At 43.9% G+C, this 22,693-nt stretch overlaps 1 protein-coding gene across 1 annotated transcript in view; it reads right to left on the bottom strand.

Annotated features, from left to right (window-relative positions):
- The window catches only part of ESPN (espin), a 116,349-nt gene extending 94,605 nt beyond the window's left edge, over positions 1-21,744 (bottom strand). Inside the window, exons 1-2 of the mRNA XM_018576596.1 lie at positions 21,451-21,744; positions 1,606-1,799 (exon numbers count right to left, since the gene is read on the bottom strand). Of these exons, the coding sequence (XP_018432098.1) occupies positions 1,606-1,799; positions 21,451-21,744 (488 nt within the window). The remainder of the gene's footprint in view (positions 1-1,605; positions 1,800-21,450) is intronic.
- Between the last annotated feature and the right edge of the window lie 949 nt (positions 21,745-22,693).

Below are 22,693 nucleotides of genomic sequence, written 5' to 3'. Positions count from 1 at the left end.
CAATTACTTTTTAAGGATTATGTGAGATTTAGTAACTGGTTATTATAATAAAAGATACATTTTTAAAGACAAATTATATTGTTGCTATATACTGTGTCACGTCAGAAATGTATTTTAGTGTTTGGGTTACAGGGAGGGTTAGTAGAAAAGAATGCCTTAGGGTAGAACATCATTCTTTGCACTAAAAACTACCAGGGCTAATCTCACAGTTCTGGAAGCCAGAGATCGTGTGATTTTTGCCTTGGCTTTTGGTTATAGAAGTTCTGCAACTTTGATAGTAAAGGCAAGAAGATGCTTTTTTTCCTCTTCATACTATTAATTCGATTTGGTATTGATGACATGTTCTCTACTGATTCACGTAAAGAATTCATTGTAACCATCTGTCTACTTTACGTAACAAACTAACACAAGGCTACCGAGTGGCATTAATGTGCTTAATTGACGACATAAGGTATGTAGAGCGAGCGGGTCGGTATGAAAAGAAAACAAAGCCATGGAAAAATCTGCAGATATAATTAGCTTTAATTTGTGCCCAGGGCTCGCCGTGCCTCTCACATACACATCAACGTTAAATCAAATGATACATCCGCCTATTGAGTTCTTAATTGTGATGAAGATGGAATTTCAAGGGATTGTAAGAGGAACTATCATCGGTCACAGGAAGCATTGTGACGAGAGGCAGCTCACCCGGGCTAAATAATTCATGTGATTTCTACACTAAAACAGCAGGTGACTGGTGCAAGGGCCGGTGAAAAGCACACTAAATACCAACAGAACGCGTGCAACGGGAAAATTACACAAAGTATATACATAAACTGTGGAAGAAGAAAGTCATACAATGCACAAAGAACTTACGCCATCCACAGATAGTATATGGCATCCAGAGTTAGTCTTGCGTGATTGTAAGGAGCCATAGTGCAACATTGACACATAACCAACACAATAAAATCTAAATCCACAAACAAAAAATGTCATGTATTGCAGCTTACCAATATATTGATGTGGTGACTTCTTTTCAATCTGGCCTCTGCTCCAACTGAATGCCAAAACCTTAAAGTATAAGTTGAACCAGATCTTTTTTTCTCTTAGTTTTGGGTAGAGTTGGGAAGGGTTGGAACTGCTGGTTGTTTTTACTGCTATCCAGGACTCCATTAGAAAGATCCCCTCACTTCCCGTTACCCTGACAATGGTTTTTACCAAATGAGGGGAAATTTCACTTATTTCATGGACACAGACAGAAATAAAAAGCTGAAATGGATTCTAGCCTTTCCCTCCACCCTTGCGGAAGCAGTTTGGGGAAGGTCCTTTTCAGTATGAATATGATTGTGCCCCAGTAGACAAAGTTAACTCCATAAAGACATGATTTGATGTGCTTGGTATGGTGGACCTAGAGTGGCCTAAACATATTTGGGATAAGTTGGAATGCTGACTGGAAACCAGGTATTTTTTTTTTACAACATCAGTACCTGAACTGACAAATGTTCTTTTGACTTAAAGCCTTATGCAAAGCCTTCACAGAACGGTAGAGCGTTCACAAACGTTTTGTGATACAGTTATTGTGAAGTTTCCTTTTACCCAAAGAGTTAAACAACATGGAAGACTTACTTTGGGCAGTACTCTAATAGCTGTTGCAGTGTAGGAAGATCTCCTTTGGCCGCGGCGTAGTGTACAGGAAGTGCACCTGTGTCTGTTGTCACCATCGCATCGTTTGTCCCGAACCGGAGCAACCAGCCAGTAATTTCATGGTGGCCGAACCTGGATGCTAAGTGCAGAATCGTGGCACCAGAATTGTCCTTATCCTGCAAGAAATAAGAGTAAGCATGGCACTTAGGAAGTTTCAAACATTAAACGAGGTTCGGTAGTTGGCTAGTATAAAAACACAACCCATTTTGTTTAATACACAGATAGGCAAACATGATACAATTATATTGGGTCACTACACCCAAAAGTGATCCTTTGGTATTAGGTAGAGCCTGCTGGGGTAAGTCAGCTCTGGCTTCTTATAGGTCTTAAGGTGCCCATACACGGCACGATTATCGTACGATAATCGTATGCGATCGGTTTTTCGTACGATAATCGAGCAGTGTGAACGGAGACGTGCGACCGTTTCTACTGTGCGGTCGCACGTCTTCTGTCGAACCAGCATGTTCGAAAACCAGCCGGGAATCGTACGATTCTCGGCTGGTTAGAACGGTGCTCGGAAGACAAATGCCGAACGGGCCGGTGTGCGCACGCGCACACTGCCCGTTCAGCATTGCGGTCATCGGAAGCCCGCTCCTCAGGGGGGCGGGCTTGCGATGATCGAGAGTGCGATCTGCCTGTCCAAGATAGGCAGATCGTACGTTTTTTTAATCCCTGTACAACCATCGCAAGACTAAAGTCTTGCGATGGTTGTAGAGTGTATGGGCACCATATAGTAAGATATCCCTGCCACAATTGTTACTGCCTGGGAGTTTGGGGTGTTTCCCCTCTTGTGTGTTCCAGTTCCTCTCGTTACATTCGCCATCATATAAAATTTGTAAAAATCCAAAAAGGATGGGCGAATATGGCCGAAGCACATGTTCACTTAAAAGTCTTCAGGCCCATAAGGGGTGTTACATGTTACAGTTTGTTTAACAGGTAAAAACAGAAAACTCAGTCTAGCTGTCCCTAACCTCTGACCTATCCCTGTCTTAGGAATTAAAAGCAACACTTTACTACAGAGCCAGGCTCCTAGCATGGACAACATTAGGTATCTGATTAATTAAAGTCATGCTAGAAGTTAGGCTTTCATTCTTATTAGTAGCGTCTTCCGGTTTTTGTTTCTAAAACTAAATATGTCTCATCCTGGACTATTCAAACTGTGCAGATAGAAAATACATAAAAAGGTTACCTTCAATGAAAACCATAAGTCAAACTGTTCAGCAGATCAAGAGGTACCACCAGCAACATTGGCCCCATCCCCTCCTAAATCCAAAGCCTCCCTGTTGGTCTTTAAATGTAATGTAATGCAGGCTTCTTTCACCAATAGGGCGCTCAGGAGCTGGGAAACAGTTGTGGCCAAGCTCAACTTTCATATGCACAGCTAAGATCTGACCATATTTTGACCAAAGAAAAAAAAGAGGTAGAATTCTCTTATCATTCAAAATCATTGCAGTGCTGGGATCCGCCTCACTTCTCAGCCTACAGTGAAAACTACATGTTAAGATGTATATCCCCGGAGATAACTTCACTGTTAAGTAATTGGAGTGATTTATCATATTAAAGGACTAATAGTATAGGCTCTACAGGTTCGATGGGGTAAGCCAAGCTCAACTGTTTACAGCAGGGGTGCCCATTAGGTAGATCGTGATCTACCAGTAGCTCTCAAAGCTGATGCTGGTAGATCACAATGGTTGTGAATGGCAGCTCCTTTGTTCCATTTTGGTATATTTATTTAGCTGTGCGCACATGATTACCTATTAGCCTGAGTCTGCTGAGCCATGCTCCCTGACACCTTTCTGGAGGATACTGGTGGATGAAGCGTTATGTATTACATCAAAGAATATTAGTTTACACAGCCCGTTGCACTACACTGTTTGCAAAATACAGCAAGGTGAGCCAGGAGAGATCGGGGAGAGAGCAAGGAGAGACAGCCAGGAAAGAGAGAGAGACAGCCAGGGGAGAGAGCAAGGAGAGACAGTCAGGAAAGAGAGAGGAGAGGCAGCCAGGGGAGAGAGCAAGGAGAGACAGTCAGGAAAGAGAGAGGAGAGACAGCCAGGAGAGCAATGAGAGACAGCCAAGAGAGGTAGGAGAGACAGTCGAGAGAAAACGAGGAATGACAGCCAGGAAGGTGAGCCAGGAGAGATCGGGGAGAGACAGCCAGGGGAGAGAGCAAGGAGAGACCGCCAGGAGAGAGAGAGAGAGAGCGAGGGAGATTTTTTTTCGTTGGTAGATCTCATGTAGCTCGTCATTTGAAAAGTAGATCTTAAACACAAAAATTGTGGGCACCCCTGGTTTACAGGAATGGTTAAAACGTGCATATACATTTAAGCTACCTATTTCTCTGGATCTACTAATTGGTTTGACATCATTGATCATATGCTCCATTACAAATTAGTAGGGCTACAACAACTAATCGATGATTGAAAAAGTTGTCAACTTTTTCAATCATCGATTAATCGGCTTCTGATTGGTTGGCCCTGTTCACGGATCCACACACACTGCGTGCCACACCTCCCGCCCGCATCCACGCTCCACACGCCGCGCCTCCTCCCCGCCGCATGCTCACCGCCCGCCCACATCCACGATCGGCACAGGGACACGGGGGGGGTTTAGAAGAAGTATGGAGGAGCCCAGGTTTAGAAGAAGTATGGAGGAAGACTGCTCAGGTAAGCCTGCACTTTCCCACACATGGTGCTCTATAATGTATTGCTGGGATTTGTATTCCTCTATAGCTGATGGTACATTGTGCTGTATATTATACCATCAGCTATAGAGGACTACAAATCAAGGAATAATACATTATGCAGCGCAATGCAGAATACCACCAGCTATAATGTACTATTGCTGGGTTTTGGAGTCCTCTATAGCCGGGGCCATTCTGCATTCATTGCTGTATAATTTTACACTTTTCATTTCACACCACACTTTTTTTTTTCTTTTTTATTTCCACTGCTCCAAGCTTGCTCCTGTGATGGACTGCAATCTCAATACAAACTAGTAGTCCTATCACTGGAGCCATTTTTTAAAATGTATTTTATTTTATATCCGATTAATCGAACTTAATAAATCGGCTAACTAATCGATTTTGAAAATAATCGTTAGCTGCAGCTCTACAAATTAGCTCTGGGACAGTTTTCTTCTAAAGGAAAAAACTCAGAATCTTAGCTTGTGATCATAACAAGGGTTTTTCTGTGTAGCTGGACAAAGGCAGCTTTGCTTTAAGGTGCATTTAGTTTGTATTTAAAATCAGTTTGAGGAACTTCTCAGCTCCATTTGAGCTCCCTGACAAGTACATGTGACTAGCAGTTGACCTCTTAATGGCCTGCTGTTGACCTCAAAAGTGCATTGACATGCTGCATGTTACTTTGGTATTCTCATTGACTTGTATGTGGAGAAAAGCAGTTCAGACACAAAGGCCCATGCATACAAGTTCTAAGTGAGTAGCTCATAAAGGAGAACCTACTCTAGTGTCTTTTTTCGTAGAAAAAGAAAATATAAGACACTGTCTTATTTTCGGGGAAACACGGTAACGGGATTACCACTACTGCTGCAAGACTTTGTTTTAAAGGATAACTAAACCCCAAAACAACAATATAACAAACAGAAAATACCAGCTTATCTTGCCAGAAATGCCCTTGACACTTAGATAAAGAGATAAACTGTAAGCAAAAATGTTATCTTCCTTCTGCAAACAACTAATCTCCCCATCCTCTATGTAATAGAGATGAAAAAAGGCAGACATGTGTGAAGTCTAGCCTGGGTGGCAACTATGGCTCCCTCCATACATACCATGGCGAAGTGGGCACAGCCACCCTGGGACACCAAGTGTGTTATTAGCAGGATTACCATGTGAAAATAAAGGCAAAATAACTTAAAAAGAAAACAAATTCGGCCATTTAATTTTTATTGGGTTTAGATATGCTACAAAGCCAACACTGCAGTCCTGAGTCTACTCTCTTCTTCTGCTTACAAGAGGTGGGGTACTTCTTCGGGTGTCCACATCACTGTCTGCATGACTTCCTATTGGCTTCCCAACAGTTTGATACTCTCAAAATCCAGAAGAGGAACCTCAGTAGTGCCATCAGCACAAGCGGACCACCGGGGATCAGCTGGCACATGCACATCGACAGTGCTGGATAGGTGGTTCACTGCCCACCCAGAAAAGGATGGCGATGAGAGAGCCAAAATAGCAGACTCAAATGAATATACAGTATTTTACTTCTCAATGGAAGCAAAAAATGTGCAGGATGGGTAAAAAGGGAGTGGGGAGTAAAGGGTGTGTGAGAGTAGTCACAAGATTCTTTGCAACATGCATTCATATCAACTTTCTCTGGAGCATCCCAATTGGTAAACTGTGCAGATCACTGGGATCTCAGTGTACACAGTAGTTGGCACAGTGCCTCTAGTTTGTAATTTTATGACAACAGAAACAAAATTGAGTTGGTTTAGTGTGTTCTACAGAGTGCATTCACTCCTACGTACCTAGAATTTGCAAATATGGTTCTATGGGGGGGTGCCCAGATTTCTTATTTTCTGCACAGGATATCAAACATAAATTTCAGTTCAGTTTAGGAGAGACTTTCGAGGCTGCAATTTGCCATAGAGTCTCTCTAATTGTGCCAAGCTGTTCTGTCCTGCTAATCCCCTGTCTCTCTCCCTCGCCATAGCTTTTTACACAAATCACCTGTAATACTTCTAAGCCGTAAGCACATCACATGCTTTCACCGGGCACCCTTAATTGTGGAAGCTGATTAGCTGCTCATTTGCATTCATTGTGTTTTGTCTAAAGTGGCATTCACACAATGCAGAGGCCTTGGCAGAAGACGCTTGTGTTTTGGCGTTCTCTAGTTTTCCCAGACCACAACATTGCGCACAACCATGACACAAATTCATTATGTTCGACAGAGGCATCGTAAACTCAAACTGCTGGACAATACAACACAATTCTACGTGCATACAAAGAACACTGTACCTACAAACACAGCCAGAGCACTGGACATATTAACAATACATTCTTACTAGGGTGACCAAAGAGGGCCTGATTATTACAAGCAATGTTCTCAATTCAAGCATTACATATGGTAAATCAGACAATAGAGAGTGATAATGTCTTTGTGCCTTGGAAGTGCTTATATACAGAGATTTTTCAACCTCACATGAACAAGTTAAAATGGGCCCACTACCTGTTCAATTTATGTATTGCCTTTTTGGATAGCTTAGTGAAGACCTAAAACCTCTGCTTTTTTTACTTTTTGCTGTCTGCGTCCCATTAGGAAGACTTCCCTTTACTTCCTGTCCCAGAGAGGCAACAGGAAGCAAGAGGAAATCTCTACAAAGTAAGGGGCATTGTCCATGAATGCAGGTAGGCCTCACAGTTGAGATCTCTGCTCAGCCATGTGGTAGGTAGTAGCTTTATAATGAATGTGGTTAGAGTTGGAGCTGGCACACTCCATCCTTGCAGTCTGCAGGTGTGCAGGTAGACTATTCATCAAAAAGTTGATAGGCTCAATTCACAAAGCTAATACATCAGCATAATGATTCTCATTTTCAAAAAAAGTAGACAGTTTGGCCTTGAGTGCATGGGCAACAGCTTGTAACAGCAAGCTTTCGTGAATCAGACAACTTTGAGCAGTTTCAATGAAGAAGTCTTAATTTCCGATTTGGAGAAATTTAACAGATCTTAATAGGAGTGCTGTCACTTTAAATAACAGCTAGCAGGCTTTCGGGTAATGCTGAAACTTACTGAGGTCTGCTAGCTGCTTCGCCAAATCTGTGTTTACCCTTCCCAAATTGAAGCTGAATGGTACTTCAAAGGCTTCAACAAAGCTTGCCGAAAGCTCTGCAAATATTTTGCAAAAGCTTAATGTGCGCACGGCTCTTAAACAAGCTGCTGTCTGTTTGAACAAGGCCATAATTTATATGGGTCTAATAAAATATGAAAATTACAGTCTCATTGTCAATATAAAAAAGTCCTAATCCTTGTGCTAAAGCTTTGTGACTTGAACCTAAAACATGCAAATAGCGGAGTCTACTTGAAAAGCGTATATAGTCCAGGCAACACATTTGGTGGCAGTGCTGCCCAAGCTGGAGTTGGGCTTTACCAGTGTTTGGACCCTTTTAAATTGAGAACATTTATTAAAAGTAAGACGAGACAATGTCATTTTAATGACCTTCACAGTAACATTATCATAACCACAATTATTACAATAATTGTGGTTATGATAATGTTACTGCCGGAATCTACTGATCTTCTGTATGGATCTCCAGCATCAGTAATGGTTAAAAACAGTTTGTACCACATGAAAAATGTACTGTAACCAATGTAGTCACAGCACCATTTTGAATGCTGGAGCAGAGTATTTCTGAGGTTCTGTGTGAGGGAAGTCAGCCCTGCTCGGCTGGGTTACATCAGAAACCGTGTCACGGTTACGGAGTCACTAAGCCACAACGGTTGCACTTTTGTCCCACTAATCCCCCTGGAAGACTTTTACATGAAGCGACAGTGATGAGGAACCTGGACGTGTATATATAGCAGCACTGCAAAGTAAATCTGTGATCTGCACGCTCTGACACAGATACACTCAGCGCAGGATTATTCAATAAGACAAAGAACAATGTGCAAAGTGCAGCATCCCATTACAAACACATCAGAATTTAGCTTTCCCTGGCCAAGCTGAAATCTGGTTGGGTGACATGGGTTATTACAAATCACTGTGACTAAGAAGATTTGTTAAAAAACACAGTACACAGAATAATTCATTAAGCATCAGGTCTCTAAGCCCACCAATTCCCTGCAATAGCAGATTCACCTCTCTGGTGGAGCATTTCTCCTACCTCCTTCTCCATTCTACACTGCAGCCTCATAAAGCCTCTTTGGCATGCAAGGCTTCCAGGAGTGCCGGGTGTCTGTGTTCCCTGTTGAAGATTCTAGTGCAGGCTGCAAAACCGGAATGAAGCAAAGGCAGAAGACACAAGGCCACAGACATAAGTAAAATGCTTCTCCTACTGCGGTTAGGTACTATTTAGGATTTATTTACAGGCCAATAGGGTTGCTTTCAAAAGCTTAAGTCCTGCAGTTGCTTTGCTGCCTCTGCCACCAATGCCTTCAATCTGTGATGGGTACATCATCAGAAGAATATTAAGCCATTCTGAACACAACATAATGCACACTGTTATGTTTCTATTTGCATGTCATGGGTCGCCCAACAGGATAATGACCTATACATGCAAGGCCTGTCATGTTACACATGCATATTATATGCCTTTGAATATTATTTGTTCCACCCGTCTCTGGTATTTGTCTATATCCCATATACCCCATAGTTCAGCCTTTCCTCTATGTAGATAGCTCTACCCTGCTTTATTATGTTCCAGACTGCATCTCAGCCACGTGTTCTTTGCCGAGTGGATCACATTATGATCTTTTGACCTATCCTGTGTTAGCTGTTTGGATTAAACTTCTCAACTTCCTTCAAGGTGTCATATGGCTTGAGTCCTGTCTGTCAACACTTCAGAGATTGTGAGTTACTGCCATCTCGCCACAACTTGAAATGACAGAGATCACACTTTGAATGCTTCGACTGGGAGGCAGAAAAAAGGCCCTTTTTTACATGGGCATCAATTCTGGATAAGTCTGTCAGTTTTTCAAATTGGATCCAGACTGATGACCAATGTACACTCAACGGCAACTTTCTTAGGTACACCTGTTGGTACCTTGGTAACACAAATTGCTAAATCAGCCAATCACATGATAGCAACTCAATGGGTTTAGGCATCTAGACGTGGTGGAGACAACTTGCTGAAGTTCAAACCAGAATGGGGAAGAAAGAGGATTTTAGTGACTTTAATGTGGCGTGGTTGTTGGTGCCAGATGGGCTGCTCTGAGTATTTGAAAAACTGCTGTTCTACTCGGATTTTCACGCACAACCGTCTCCGGGGTAAACAGAGAATGGTCCGAAAGAAAGAAAATATCCAGTGAGCGGCAGTTGTGTGGATGAAAATGCCTTGTTGTGTCAGAGGTCAGAGGAGAAAAAGGCAGATTGGTTCGAGATGATAGAAAGGCAACAGTAACTCAAATAACCCCTCGTTACATCCCAGGTATGCAGAATACCATTGCTGAGCACACAACACGTCGAACTTTGAAGCAGATAAGCTACAGCAACAGAAGACCACCCCAGGTGCCACTCCTGTCAGCTAAGAACAGGAAACAGAGGCTACAATTCACAAAGGCTCACAAACATTGGAAAAACATTGCCTGATCTGATGAGTCTCGATTTCAGCTGCGACATTCAGGTGGTCGAGTCCGAATTTGGTGTAAACAACATGAAAGCATGGATCCATCCTGCCTTGTAATAACGGTTCAGGCTGGTACCGGTGGTGTAATGGTGTGGGGGATATTTTCTTGGCACACTTTGGGCCTGTGATACTATTATGTCAATATGGACCAAAATCTCTGAGGAATGTTTCCAACACCTTGTTGAATCTATGCCACGAAGAATGAAGGCAGTTCTGAAGGCAAAAGGGGGGTCCAACTCGGTACTAGCAAGGTGTACCTAATAAAGTGGCCAATGAGTGTATGTCTATTGACGAGTGGACATGCATCCCTTTACATCCGCTTGCATCCAAGTCTTCCTAGGTCCGGGAAAATGAAAAATGATGCAGATGTCATCAGTTTATGTCCGTTTAGTTTTTATTATAAACTTTTGCCCACTTGGGGCACAGGGAGGGGCACGCACAGAATGTTCTTTGCATCCATTTTCTTCAGCAATCACAGCCAGGGATGTCTCTGATGAGACGTTTATTAATTTGGTCCATGTCAGACCAGGCCTGTGGGACACCTCCTGCCAGCAGTACAATAGAGTAGAGAGGAAGAAGCTGTGACAGGTCTTTCAGGCTGTGGCTCCAAACTGGGCAACCCTCACTGATAAGTGGCAGCAGAAGCTTTCTTTCTTCAGCAAACCAAAAATAACAAAATGAAGTGGATGGAAAACCAAATGTAAACAGAACAGAACTGAAGACGCATGTGCAAACGGAGAATCCAAAAATGGTTGAAATGCCAGCATTGGTTGTGATGTGGACTGCCCCGATTCCTGATCTGAATCAAATAGAACATTTATGAAAATTGGCTGAAAATCACAGTTGGGACAAGGAACTCGTCAAATCTAACAAAACAAGAACAGTCTGCTCAAGATAAGTGGGACAAATTGCCAGCTCAGAAATCTAAAGCTAGCCGAACAGGCATCAAATTTTTGCCCTTTTCTGCTAAATAAGCTGAAATTCGAGCTGCGGGTGGCACCACCCCGACCCAACAAAAGTACATTTTCCAATTTCCAGGATAGTATATGCTGGGACTATAGAACTCCTTTAACAGACCAAAAGGCAGCAAATAATGTTTTTGTGTTGGCTTTAGATTTGTTTTAACCTTCCAATGGGGAGCCTTCCAATGCGAGCATTTCCTGCACCTTGGAGAGACTTCCTCTCACTTCCTGTTGCATGTACAGAATAAGAGAAGGGAAATCTCCCCAATAAAACACAGAAGGCAAAAAAAGCAGCAACTTAAACCTTTATTTAGGGATGCACCGATACCAAGTTTTCCAGACCGAGTACGAGTACCAATACTTTCCCTCAAGTACTCGCGATGCCTAACACTGATACATTTTTGTTTAATGTCATTTAACAGTTTTTCTAAAACAATACAGACTAATGATTTTTAGACAGTGGTGGAACACCAGGGCCCGGCCGCTGTGACCGCTGCGACCCTGGTACTTCTGCCACTGACTCCAAATTGTGGAGGGGCTACAAATCTCAGCAATACATTATACAGCAGTGCAGAATACCCCCAGCTATAGAGGACTACAAATCCCAGCAATACATTATACAGCAATGCAGAATAACAGTATATGAATTTACTACATACTCTGCCCCAGCAAGCACGGGACCTAAGGCAGCTGCTTCAGCTGGTATCAGTTTTTGGTATCGGGGCATTTTCATGAGTACTTGTGAAAATGCCCAGTATCAGTACCAATACTGATACCGGTATCAGTATCCGTGCATCCCTACCTTTATTCTATTCAAAAATTAGGCTTTAGGAATACTTAAACTATACATTACATCAACTAAACCTCAAAGGTTCAACCCTTTCACTGCTGCAGCATACTCCTATGTGCACATACAGAGGTCCTAAAAAGCCGCGAGGAGCGTTTAGTGTCAGGTTATCACTCCGGCGCACTGAACGATCACGTTACCTGACGTGACGTCAGCTGGAAGGTACACCGTGCACCTTTTCAATGGCTTACTACTGTTGATTAATTATAAAAAGCGATGTCAGCACTGTCACCTATACCCTGCCTCCACCCCACCAGCAACAAAACACAGGAAACTTTCCTCTATAGACACCTTCATTACCCGAGGGCAGAAGGTTTTCCAAAAAGGTTGCAATGAAAGTGGAGGCCGTCATGTTAGGGACTGAACAGACCGGAGACTGCAGACTAGAAATCTTCTAGGAGCCCCTGACACCACGGAGCCCTCTGCTAGAAGGTTTATGAAATGAGGACTCAAGAATGGTCTCGATTTCCCATGCTAATTAGGTTTTCCATTTTGCTATAACAACCAGTAGAATAAAAAAATTATTCTGATTGGACAGACTGATACATTGTGCAGACAATAAACATTTTAGTTAATTCTGCATAGAGTGGGGAAGGGTTGGCGCCTCTGTCAGGTAAATATTGCAGGGTCCCTATTGAGAAGGTTTCCCCTTATTTCCTGCCAGGACAGGAAGTGAGGGGAAATCACTCAAAGAGGGACACAGGAAGAAGGGGGCACAAATGAAAGAACATTTTCTGCAGGGTAGGGAATGGCTTCTGACTCATTTTTTTTTCGGTCTCTGTGTCTTCCAGTCCCAGGGACAGCCCCGCTTCTTTCTCTGGTCTCTGTATGAAAGCAGTGGTCCCTCTGCAGTGGTCCAACACGGGAAGCATGAGCTCTACTGATTGGAGAGCTGTTGGTCTGGCTCAGCAGGGAGGGTGTTGGATCTCTGCATAGAGACCAAAGCTTTCACACGGTGTGCAAGGGTTCTTCACAGCATGCTGGCAGGGGACAGACTTTTCTACTCAAGCTGTGGCTGCTTTAGAAAGAAAAAAAGTTAACTGTAAGACATGGACTGCCTTTTATTTTGATCCACATGAAATATAATTTAGTTGATTTAAACTGCTTTAAACTATACTCCAGTAGAGTGGAAAAGGGGGGAGCGGAGTTGTGCTGCCAGAGAGGCAAAAGTCGGGGGGTCTAGTACAGTGGTGAGTGCCTTTTGATCTGTTAAATATTCCATTGGAAGCTTTTTGCTGTATCTGTGCAAAAATATCTCCTGATCATGCCAGAAGTTCAGTGAACTTCTAACTTCCTCTTTGTAGTGTTATCAGCCCTGCTCCACTGATCTCTGAACTACAGAACACCTCGACCCTATATTAAGGAGATGAGAAAAGGGGGAGGAGTTTGTATTATTTTTATACAGGATTTATATAGCGCCAACAGTTTGCGCAGCGCTTTACAATATAAGGAAGACATTACAATCACAATACAATTCAAGACAAGATGGTAAAGAGGGCCCTGCCCCTGAGGGCTTGCAATCTAAAAGGGAGGGGCCAGTGATACATGAGGAGGTAGCTGAGTGAGGATGAATTGTTGAGAAAGTGATAGTTCAATGGTTAGTTTGAGGCGGGATAGGCTTCCCTGAAGAGATGAGTCTTAAAGAGACATTAAATGCTAAAACTTTTTTCCCTCCCCCAATGTTAAAGCACTTACCCTAAATGATGTCTCTTAATCTGATCTTCCTCTTCTTTCCTGTCCTTGTCATCTGTCCCTCCAGTGCTGCGGCGGCTCTCCGATCCAGCGCTGACTCCTCTGTCCTTGCTGGCACTTCCTGTCTCACGGTGTCTGCATGTGGGTGCACACGTCCATAGACTTACCTTGCCTTTCTCCTCATCTCCTTGCCGAAAATCCGAACTGCACATGCGCCGGCCCCAAGATCCTTTGCGACCGCCCGAGCATTTTCGGATTTTCGGAACCGGAGCGCGCGGGCGAAGACAGGAGTAAGTTTAAACCGCTTTCAAAGCGGGTTTTTTTTTTTTTTTTTTTACTTTTTGCATAGATCTACTGCTTGCTAACAATAGATATGAAAAAAAAACTGGAAACCTTTTAAGGGATCGCCTAAAGGCAGTCAGAGTAGGAGATAGATGGACTGGTTAGGGTAAGGAGTCCCAGAGGATGGGAAAGACTCTAGAGAGAAGTCCTGGAGGCGAGTATGGGAGGAGTGGATGAGGGAGCTGGAAAGCAGAAGGCCTTTGGAGGAGCGGAGGGGACGGTTTGGGTGATACTTTGAGACAAGGTTTGAGATATAAATAGATGGTTGTTAATATTTTAAATTCTATCCTTCGGGCTATTGGAAGCCAGTGCAGGGATCGGCAGAGGGGGGGTTGCAGACACTGAGCGGTTGGTTAGGTGAATGAGTCTAGCAGCAGCATTCATGATAGACTGAAGGGTGGAGCAGCCTGTGTAGAGGTAGAGGCCAGTGAGGGAGTTACAATAGTCAAGACGAGAGATAACAAGGGAGTGGATGAGTAGTTTTGTGGTTTCATTGGTGAGGAAAGGGCATATTTTGGAGATGTTATGAAGGTGAAGGCGGCAGGATTTTGATAGTGATTGGATGTGGGGCAGAAAGTTGAAGTCCATACTCAACATACTTCCTGTCCTAGCAAGACAATGCTACTCCTCCACAGATAAACTGCAGGGAGGAGTGAGCATTGTCACCCTAGGACAGGAAGTGTGTTACTGGCAGGATTACCAGGTGAAAATAAAGGAAAAAAATCCTGAGAATAAAGAAAAATCAATGCAGCCACCCCATCTGGTAATTTCTGTTCTTGGGGTTAAATAAACTATATACAATATATTATAATACATATAAGAAATTGAGCTCAATCAAGATGATACAAGATTGAAATACAATGTTCTGCCCCTTAAATTTCTCTTTTCTGGTTAAAATCACCCAGACTTAGTAAAGGGTTTCCTTAAATGCCAAATAACTAATTGGAAAGCTGCTTAAGTCCTCAATGTAGCCTATTACCATTGTTGGCCCAGTTTCTGCAGCACATTAGCTGATCTCATAAAGCAGACATTCTGGGCTATGAGATCACTGGAGTCACAGAGGGAATGCTTTGTGAACATCACCACCAAATGTTTTTGGTGTGTCCTTCAATCCTCCCAACGTGTGCGATTGTGTTCATGGCGATCTAATAACCAGTAGGGCTTTCTTCAAAGCTATGCATTGTGGTAAGGCTCGTTAATGCATGGCGATTGGAGCTCTGTGTTGTGGAGCATTCGTTCAGACCGGCATCCTATTGCAAACTAGGGCAGTGGGCAATGCTCCCGCACATGTTATGTGTTGTGTCCTACCCTACAAAAAAAAAAAAAAAAAGGGTCATGTCCCTTTTTAGGACTAATAAAGATACAATATCACCAGTCCATCTATTGCAACAGTTATATGTGCATTCAACATATTTTAGGCATGATGTTTACCTGTAAAAGCCTCCCTTGACTAGACATCTAAAAGCCCTAAAACTGCTGCTGAACACTGCCACCTTGGATGTGACGTTAGCTGCCCCAGAAGACTTAGAACGGTCACTCTCAAGTGACACTTTATAGTGATCCCTTTCACTCCTTCCCTGGCAGCTTCATAAAAAGTTATGTAGGGAGCTGAGGGGAGGGGCAGAAGAGCTGGGCCAGCACCAAAAGTAATTAGACACCCCCAGGAGAGAAGAGGGCTATGACATGCAAAGAAGGGAGGGTGTTTGCTGGGGAATTAATTCTGCCAGGAGTAGTCAATTTTCCTAGCAAGTTCATAGGCACCAGTAGTATAAACAGGAAGCCGCGAACCGCTGATACAAATAGCTCAAAAGAACTTTACTGATTCAGCAAAAGTGAGGACACCGCACCCACACCTCCCTGCTGGGGCTTAATCCTAGAGCCTGTGATTAAGCAATCAGGATTAGCAGTGTGCGGCTTCACATTTGTAGTTCTGGATCCCAGAGGTGGCGAGCAGCACCCGTGGCGGAGGTGGACACAGAGATGGCCTGAGAGCAGTGCCGTGGTTGTACAAGTTTAGGGGCCCATTGCAACTTAATAAAAAAATGTTTTTGGAAAGAAAAAAACTCTGCAAGTAAGCATATCATACCATTTATTATAACAACAATCCTACCATAAGATTTCATGTGCATTTATTGCATTTTAAGCATTTTATTTGCTTGCAAAATCCTGCCAGCACAGACAGTAATTAGACACTCCCTGTAGAAAAGAAAGCTATGACATGCTAGGAGGGAGGGGGTTGTGTAAGGTAATTGACTTAGTCAAATTAGCTAGAAAGTTCAATCAACGGCTTTTATAGCTTAGCAACCTGGTTTGGTGTTTGTCGGGTTTAAACTGATGTGTCCTGATCAGGGAAATTCTCTTCCTCTGTTGGTGACCGCTTTCACCGGGAAAAGGATAGCAATAAAAATCTGATAGATTTAAGCCCTTACCCGCTGTATCCAAAACTGGTGGGGACCGATGGGGGAGGGAACAGTGGACTGGAGCTTTCCTCTTCATTTATTTTGGTGGCCTTCCGTGTACCTACTCCAGTCCTCCTCTTTCTGAAGAAGTGCTCAAATATCCAAAAACAGCACACTGAAGAGGAGATCATTGTTATGTTACTTATAGAAGTAACATTTTGCTTCTGTCCCTTGACTTGGTGCCACTTTCACAGATCAACTACCTATTTTTACTGCCCCTTTGGCTGCCTACCTACACATTAACATGGTGGCAAGTGGGGTGGCTTACAGTGTGGCAATTTTACTTTGGCATGTCAGGTTTGGCTTGCAGTACCACTTGCCAAATACATCCAATGAATTCATGCTACATGGCATTTCAATATAAAATCCACCTTAGGATAGATGAACAAAAAACAGGCATTCAAGAAGTAGCACTATCGCCTGTGGAACATCTACAAACCGCCGCTCAACTGGTAAAATTCAACACCAATGAGAAAGACCATATTCTGCTGGCTTTAGAGGCTTCAGACTGGCATTGCACTTTGGCATTGATTTTATAGGTTCTGAAGTACACCCAGAAATCCTTCTCCACACCGATGGGATGGTAAACACACAGAAAACAAGGATTTAAATCACATGGGACATGGGGGACACCACCAAAAATATGATCCATTCACGGAAAGGGCTCTTCATTTCTCTAAAACAATAATGGGATTAATTTGTGTAACCCACAGAAGGTAGAACTTTGTCATTTTATTTTTCTTACTATTTTTCATGACTAGAGATTTTATTAACATCACCCAAAAAAAAAGTGTCATGCCCAGGCGGTGAACAGCATGGGAGGTATCAAAGCTCGCCTGCTAAATCCACACAGAGGATAAAGTTGTCCATCGCAGGCTATATATAGTAATCCTTCCACCTGCCACAGGTGTGCTGAACTTGCTGATGAGAGAGGGCGATGTATTATTGATCAGATTAACTGCAGCCGCGACATATGTTACTGGAACTAGCATGTCACAAAGGTAAACAAACAGGCACTGCTGTTTGACCTATAGGAGGTATAGCCGCACACACCTACAATCCCATACACCAACAACAACCAACAAACAACACATCCTTCATTATAATATAGAATAGCTTACTGGTAAAGAAGAAGATATTGTAAGGTCACAGACCATTAAAAGGTTGAATTCTCCTTGAAGAGTTGTAAAAAAAAAAAAACACAAATATGGTTCTTTAGCAAGCATTCTGCACCATGTTTGTGCATTTGCAGTCTTGAAACTCCAGCATTTCGACCCCCTACCTCCAACTGACCGAAGCCCCTCCTGGTGTTTATTATTTTAAACATTTTTGAAAATTTCTACTCGTTCCAGTGACATCATGGGAGCTTCCTCTTCCTCCGGTGGTGGTGGGACTCAGGAATAAGTGGAGCTCACAAAATGACCTGTGAGCACCATTCAGTCCTTGAGTACTGCGAGTCCAGCTCACATGATAATGTTCCCCGTAGAGAATGGGCAGAATAACGTTAGTATTGTTCTACAAGAAGAGAACCAATGAGGTGCCCTGACTTCCTCCTCAGTCCAGCACCAGAGCATATAAAGAAAATGGTAGTTCTAGTTTAAAAAGCAAGCTAAAAAGCAGATGTACATTAAAACAGAACACGACAATTGGGAGAAATCCCATCTGTGACCATTTTCACCAGATGTACCCAGTGGACGATTTCCCCTGATCTCCTGTTGTGGTGACAACTGTAAACTTTTGGATTTCTCCTGACTTTCTATTTTGGTGGCAAAAGTCACCTGAACAAAAGGTGGGAATGACAGTGCACGCATTGCATAATAAAGACCTTCATACCCTTTCACACGTTATTAAATAATAATTTTAAAAAAACACAACATACTGATTTTTATCAATTTTAAGCACTCAAACACAGTGGAAATGTATTCAGTGCAGGTCCAGGCCATGCTTTTTCTAACAGCCCTCTGGTAGTGAAGGCCACAAGGCAGTAAAATCAAAAATAAATGGGCCAATTAACAAAAATGGCCTTTAATAAACTGAGCCATACCATAGCCATAGGCATAGCATTGCTCCCAGGTGAAACTCCAAAGGCAAATTGAGACCTGTCACCTTGGCATCCTGGTGTGTTACTTGCATTTGTTCCCCTGTTAAAGTGCGTTAGATTAGGGCAGCCAAATCAAATGAGTGGGCCGGCATAAAAAAAACTAAACATGTACCATTTTTTCTAACGCAGTACACCAAAATGCACAGTAGTGCATTACCCGGTGTTGTGATGTGTGCAGTGCATGTGTATTTCAGCTGCATTGCCACAAGCCTCATGTACAGAGCCAGAAAAATAAATGTCGCATGCAGAGGCATTTTTCTTTTTGAAGCCTCTAAACTCTATTTCAACCAATGTGTCCAGGCACAATGTGGCATTTGGAAGAGCACTCAGAGAGAAGCGTCCTGGCATAATCTGCGCATGTAAATGCATTCCAGTGGCTAGAATAAATGAATACTCCAACCCGGGGTGGGCAAAACTACAAATCCCAACATGCATCTGCCTCTGGGAGTTATGTCTGTGGCTGTCAGAGCCTTGCAATGCCTCATGGGACTTGTAGTTCCAAAACAGCTGGAGTGCCAAGGTTCGCCACCACTGGTCACAGGTATGACTCCCAAAGTCAGAGGCATAATAGGATTTGTAGTTTCACTACAGCTGTAGTGCTGAGGTTGCCCAACCCTGTTCTACCCAATAGAATGTTTTTTCTGCCAGCATAGATAGGAGTATTTTAATACACCAGAGGGCATGAGCCCTTAGAGCATTGGGGTGACATTCAAAATAAAGCCCTTCTTCAGGATTATACTAACCCCCCTCCCACCTCCCTCTAACTCAGGGTTTGGTAACCTTGGCACGCCAGCTATGATGACGCTACAAGTTCCATGAGGCATTGCAAGACTCTGACAGCCACAGGCATGACTCCCCAAGGCAGGGGCATAGAGGTAATGGAGATTTGGCTCAGCTGGGGTGCTGTGGTTGCCTACCCCTGCTCTAACTGCCCTTTTAACTTGCCTAAAGCCGCGGTCAGGAGATGCTCAGATCCGAGTTTTCCCTGTTTTTTTGCTTACTTCCTGCACGATCCTTCTGCAACTACATCACCCCTGTGATAAGGAGTGATGCCATCACAAGGGGATCAGTCAGTGAGGGACCATCTACAGTGCTGGATTAGTGCCCCCTGCACCCAAGAACAGCCCCAGCGAGGGACCTAGAGGTGAGTATAACTTGCTTAATTGGGTAAGAAGAAAATAACAAACCCCAATGGATGGGTTGGAGGGGATGGGGGGGAAGGGGAGGTCATATTTTGCAGTGGGGGGGGGAGACCAGGCGGCATACCTGATCCTCTACTCTCTTTGCCGGCATCCATCACCAAGATGGCTGCTAGCAGTAAAGTACATCACCTTGCATGCATGATGACTTCACACCATGTACGTCATAATGCATGCACAGTGGCCGCACTGGGTGACACCCATCCAGCCACAGCGCAGCATTCGGGGTCCTCTCAAGAGCCCTCAGCCCTGATGCAAGCAGTGGGTTGGGTTGATTTGATTGTTTATTGGCAACCCAGATACTCAGCATCCCGCAAGGTTTTCTCATTCTAGTGTTTCTTTAGCCTGGTTCCCTGCAACACCTAAGGGTCGAAACACACTTTTGTGATGCGGTATGCCGTGGTAGCACGCATGATACTTGGATTAGCACATAGCAGTGCCATTGATTTTGCATGGCACCCCATCTCCACTAAGGCATGGTAGCTCAAAGCTCTGTGACCTATATTTGTCAGATAGGGGGAGGGTGTGTATACTGCAGAGAGGATGACTGAGAATGATGGTTGAGTTTTACATCTTAGAGTTGGCGTGCATTTGGTCTCCTATGGGTAAATCTATGTTTGGTCCTCCTGAAGAAGCCAATAGTATTTCCACAAAAAGCGTCACGGAATTCTGGGCCACCATCATATTATTACTTACCTTGACATATGGATAATATATATGTTGGGTAATACACTAAGAGAAAAGGAGGATACAGTGGTGGGCAAAGTATGTCTTTACAATTTAGCTTAAGCACTTACAGTCATCACATTTCCACACAGCTCCAACTCTCTCAGCTCAGCTTCCCTGAACTTCCTGCCCAGTACAAGATCACAAGGGAAAGGGCCATCTCCAGTAGCTGTCCCATCTGCTAGATTGGGGAAGGAAGGAGAGGGGGGAATAGCTTGCTATGCCTTGTGGCTGTGTGTTTGTAGACACACACACAAGGGTAGCTCCATAGGACCCTGCATGTTCTCCTTGTACTTGCATGGCACTATCTGCAAGGAGTTTGCTCCCTGTGCTTGCATGGGACCATCTGCAAGGAGTTTGCATTTGCTCCCTGTGCTTGCATGGGTTCCCTCTGACACTCCAAAGACATGCTGAAAGGCAAAGTGACTCCTGTCTAAAATGGCCCTGTATGCATGTGCAATAGGGATGTTAGATCATAAGCTCCTTGAGGACAGGGACTGATGTGAATGTGCACTATGTAAAGTGCTGCGTAAATTGTTAGATCTCTATAAATAATAATAATCTTATAAATTGTGTCTTTGTTTGGATCAGTTTGCTTGTACCTCAAAAGTCCCATATAAAGTGTAAAATGTTTTGCTGCATATATAGAGGGATGTGGTACATCTCCCTAAGGAGAATGAAGCTCCAACGCACGTGCATTTTAGCACCCAAAGCATGATGATGCGCTGCCATGCATTGTGGCATGTTGCTATGCCAAAAATGGTGCATGTCTGTTGCACATTAGCCCCATGCTTCAGAACACCAAGGCTGTGCATGGGCCCCCAACAGGTCCTGATCTCCAAGCATTCACAGGTGAGCCATTAGCAGGTAAGAGATCCACATTAATTATGTCACCTGTGACTGCATGAAATCTCTTCACAGACAATCACAAACGATTCAATAAAAAATGGGAATAATCAAGATTAAAGTAACTAGAAGCAACAGAGTTCCGTTACATTGTACAACATCAAACGGAAGTACATAAAGCAATGCATGTTACATAATACAAATTGTATAAACAAATATGTCAATGAAAAATAAACAAGACAGATCCACTTCGCAGCAAGTGACCCAGCCAGGTACAGAACAGAACCAGACCACCTACCTCAAAGTCACATCCTCCCTGGGTGAGCAGCCATTGCAGGCAGGACAGGTTGCCCGTTGCGGCCGCGTCGTGCGCTGGCGTTGCCCCGTTCCTGGCTCTGCCTGCGCCTTCCAGTTGCACTTCGTCCACCAAGTAGCGCAGGCAGCCCACCTTCCCTCCGCGGGCGGCGTGATGGACTACAGAGGCTCCCATAGGATCCTTGAGACCTGGCTGCAGCTGGCCCTCGGCATGAAGCTTCCTCAGGCTCTCCAGGTCGCCCTGCCTGGCAGCTTGCAGGATCTTTTCCAGGGTCATGGCGCTCTAAAGGTCCCTTCAGCTTGCAGGAAAAGCCATCTGCCCCCCTTTCTGTGTCTCACTTACCCCCACACATCATCCGAGGTGACAAGCGCGATGAGAACATGTCAGAGCCTATTAGTTTAACCCTTTCATGGCCGGGGCTTTTTAAAGCTTAAGTGCCCAGCCTGAGTTTAGCAGCGTTTGTATGAGTCAGCCTGACAATAGTTGTGTGACTAATGTTTCTGGTGGACAGGGGGTCTGAGAACTAGGAACACACACAGTTGCACAGTCCAAGCTCTCTGCTGCTGCTTGTTAATTAACGTTCCCACAGCAGGGGGCGTTTTACATTTGGACTTATAAAGCTGTATTGTGGTCACAAAGGTTCTTTTTCTTAACACTCCATTTGGAATGCTGGAAGTGTCTCCACATTTTATTAAGTATCCTGCAAGTGTCGTCACGTTCTATTCGGAGTCCTGGAAGTGTCGCCACGTTCTATTCGGAACCTGGGAAGTGTATCCACGTTCTCTCTGGAATCCTGGAAGTGTGTCCACGTTCTCTCTGGAATCTTGGAAGTGTGTCCACGTTCTCTCTGGAATCCTGGAAGTGTGTCCACGTTCTCTCTGGAATCCTGGAAGTGTCTCCACGTTCTCTCTGGAATCCTGAAAGTGTCTCCAAGTTCTATTTGGAATCCTGAATGTGTCTCCACATTTTATATGAAATCCTGGAAGTGTCTCCACATTCTATTCGGAATCCTGGAAGTATCTGGAATCCTAAAAGTGTCTCCACATTCTATGCGGAGACACGTTCTGTACGGAATCCTGGAAGTGTCTCCACGTTCTGTTCAGAATCCTGGAAGTGTCTCCACGTTCTGTTCAGAATCCTGGAAGTGTCTCCACGTTCTGTTCGGAATCCTGGAAGTGTCTCCACGTTCTGTTCGGAATCCTGGAAGTGTCTCCACGTTCTGTTC

The sequence above is a fragment of the Nanorana parkeri genome, unplaced genomic scaffold (genome assembly GCF_000935625.1).
Source record: "Nanorana parkeri isolate BGI_ZX_2015 unplaced genomic scaffold, ASM93562v1 scaffold5, whole genome shotgun sequence".
In the NCBI taxonomy this organism is placed as follows: Eukaryota; Metazoa; Chordata; class Amphibia; order Anura; family Dicroglossidae; genus Nanorana; species Nanorana parkeri.
The sequence above is the reverse complement of the archived record's forward strand: the minus strand, read 5'-3'. Positions and strand labels throughout refer to the sequence as shown.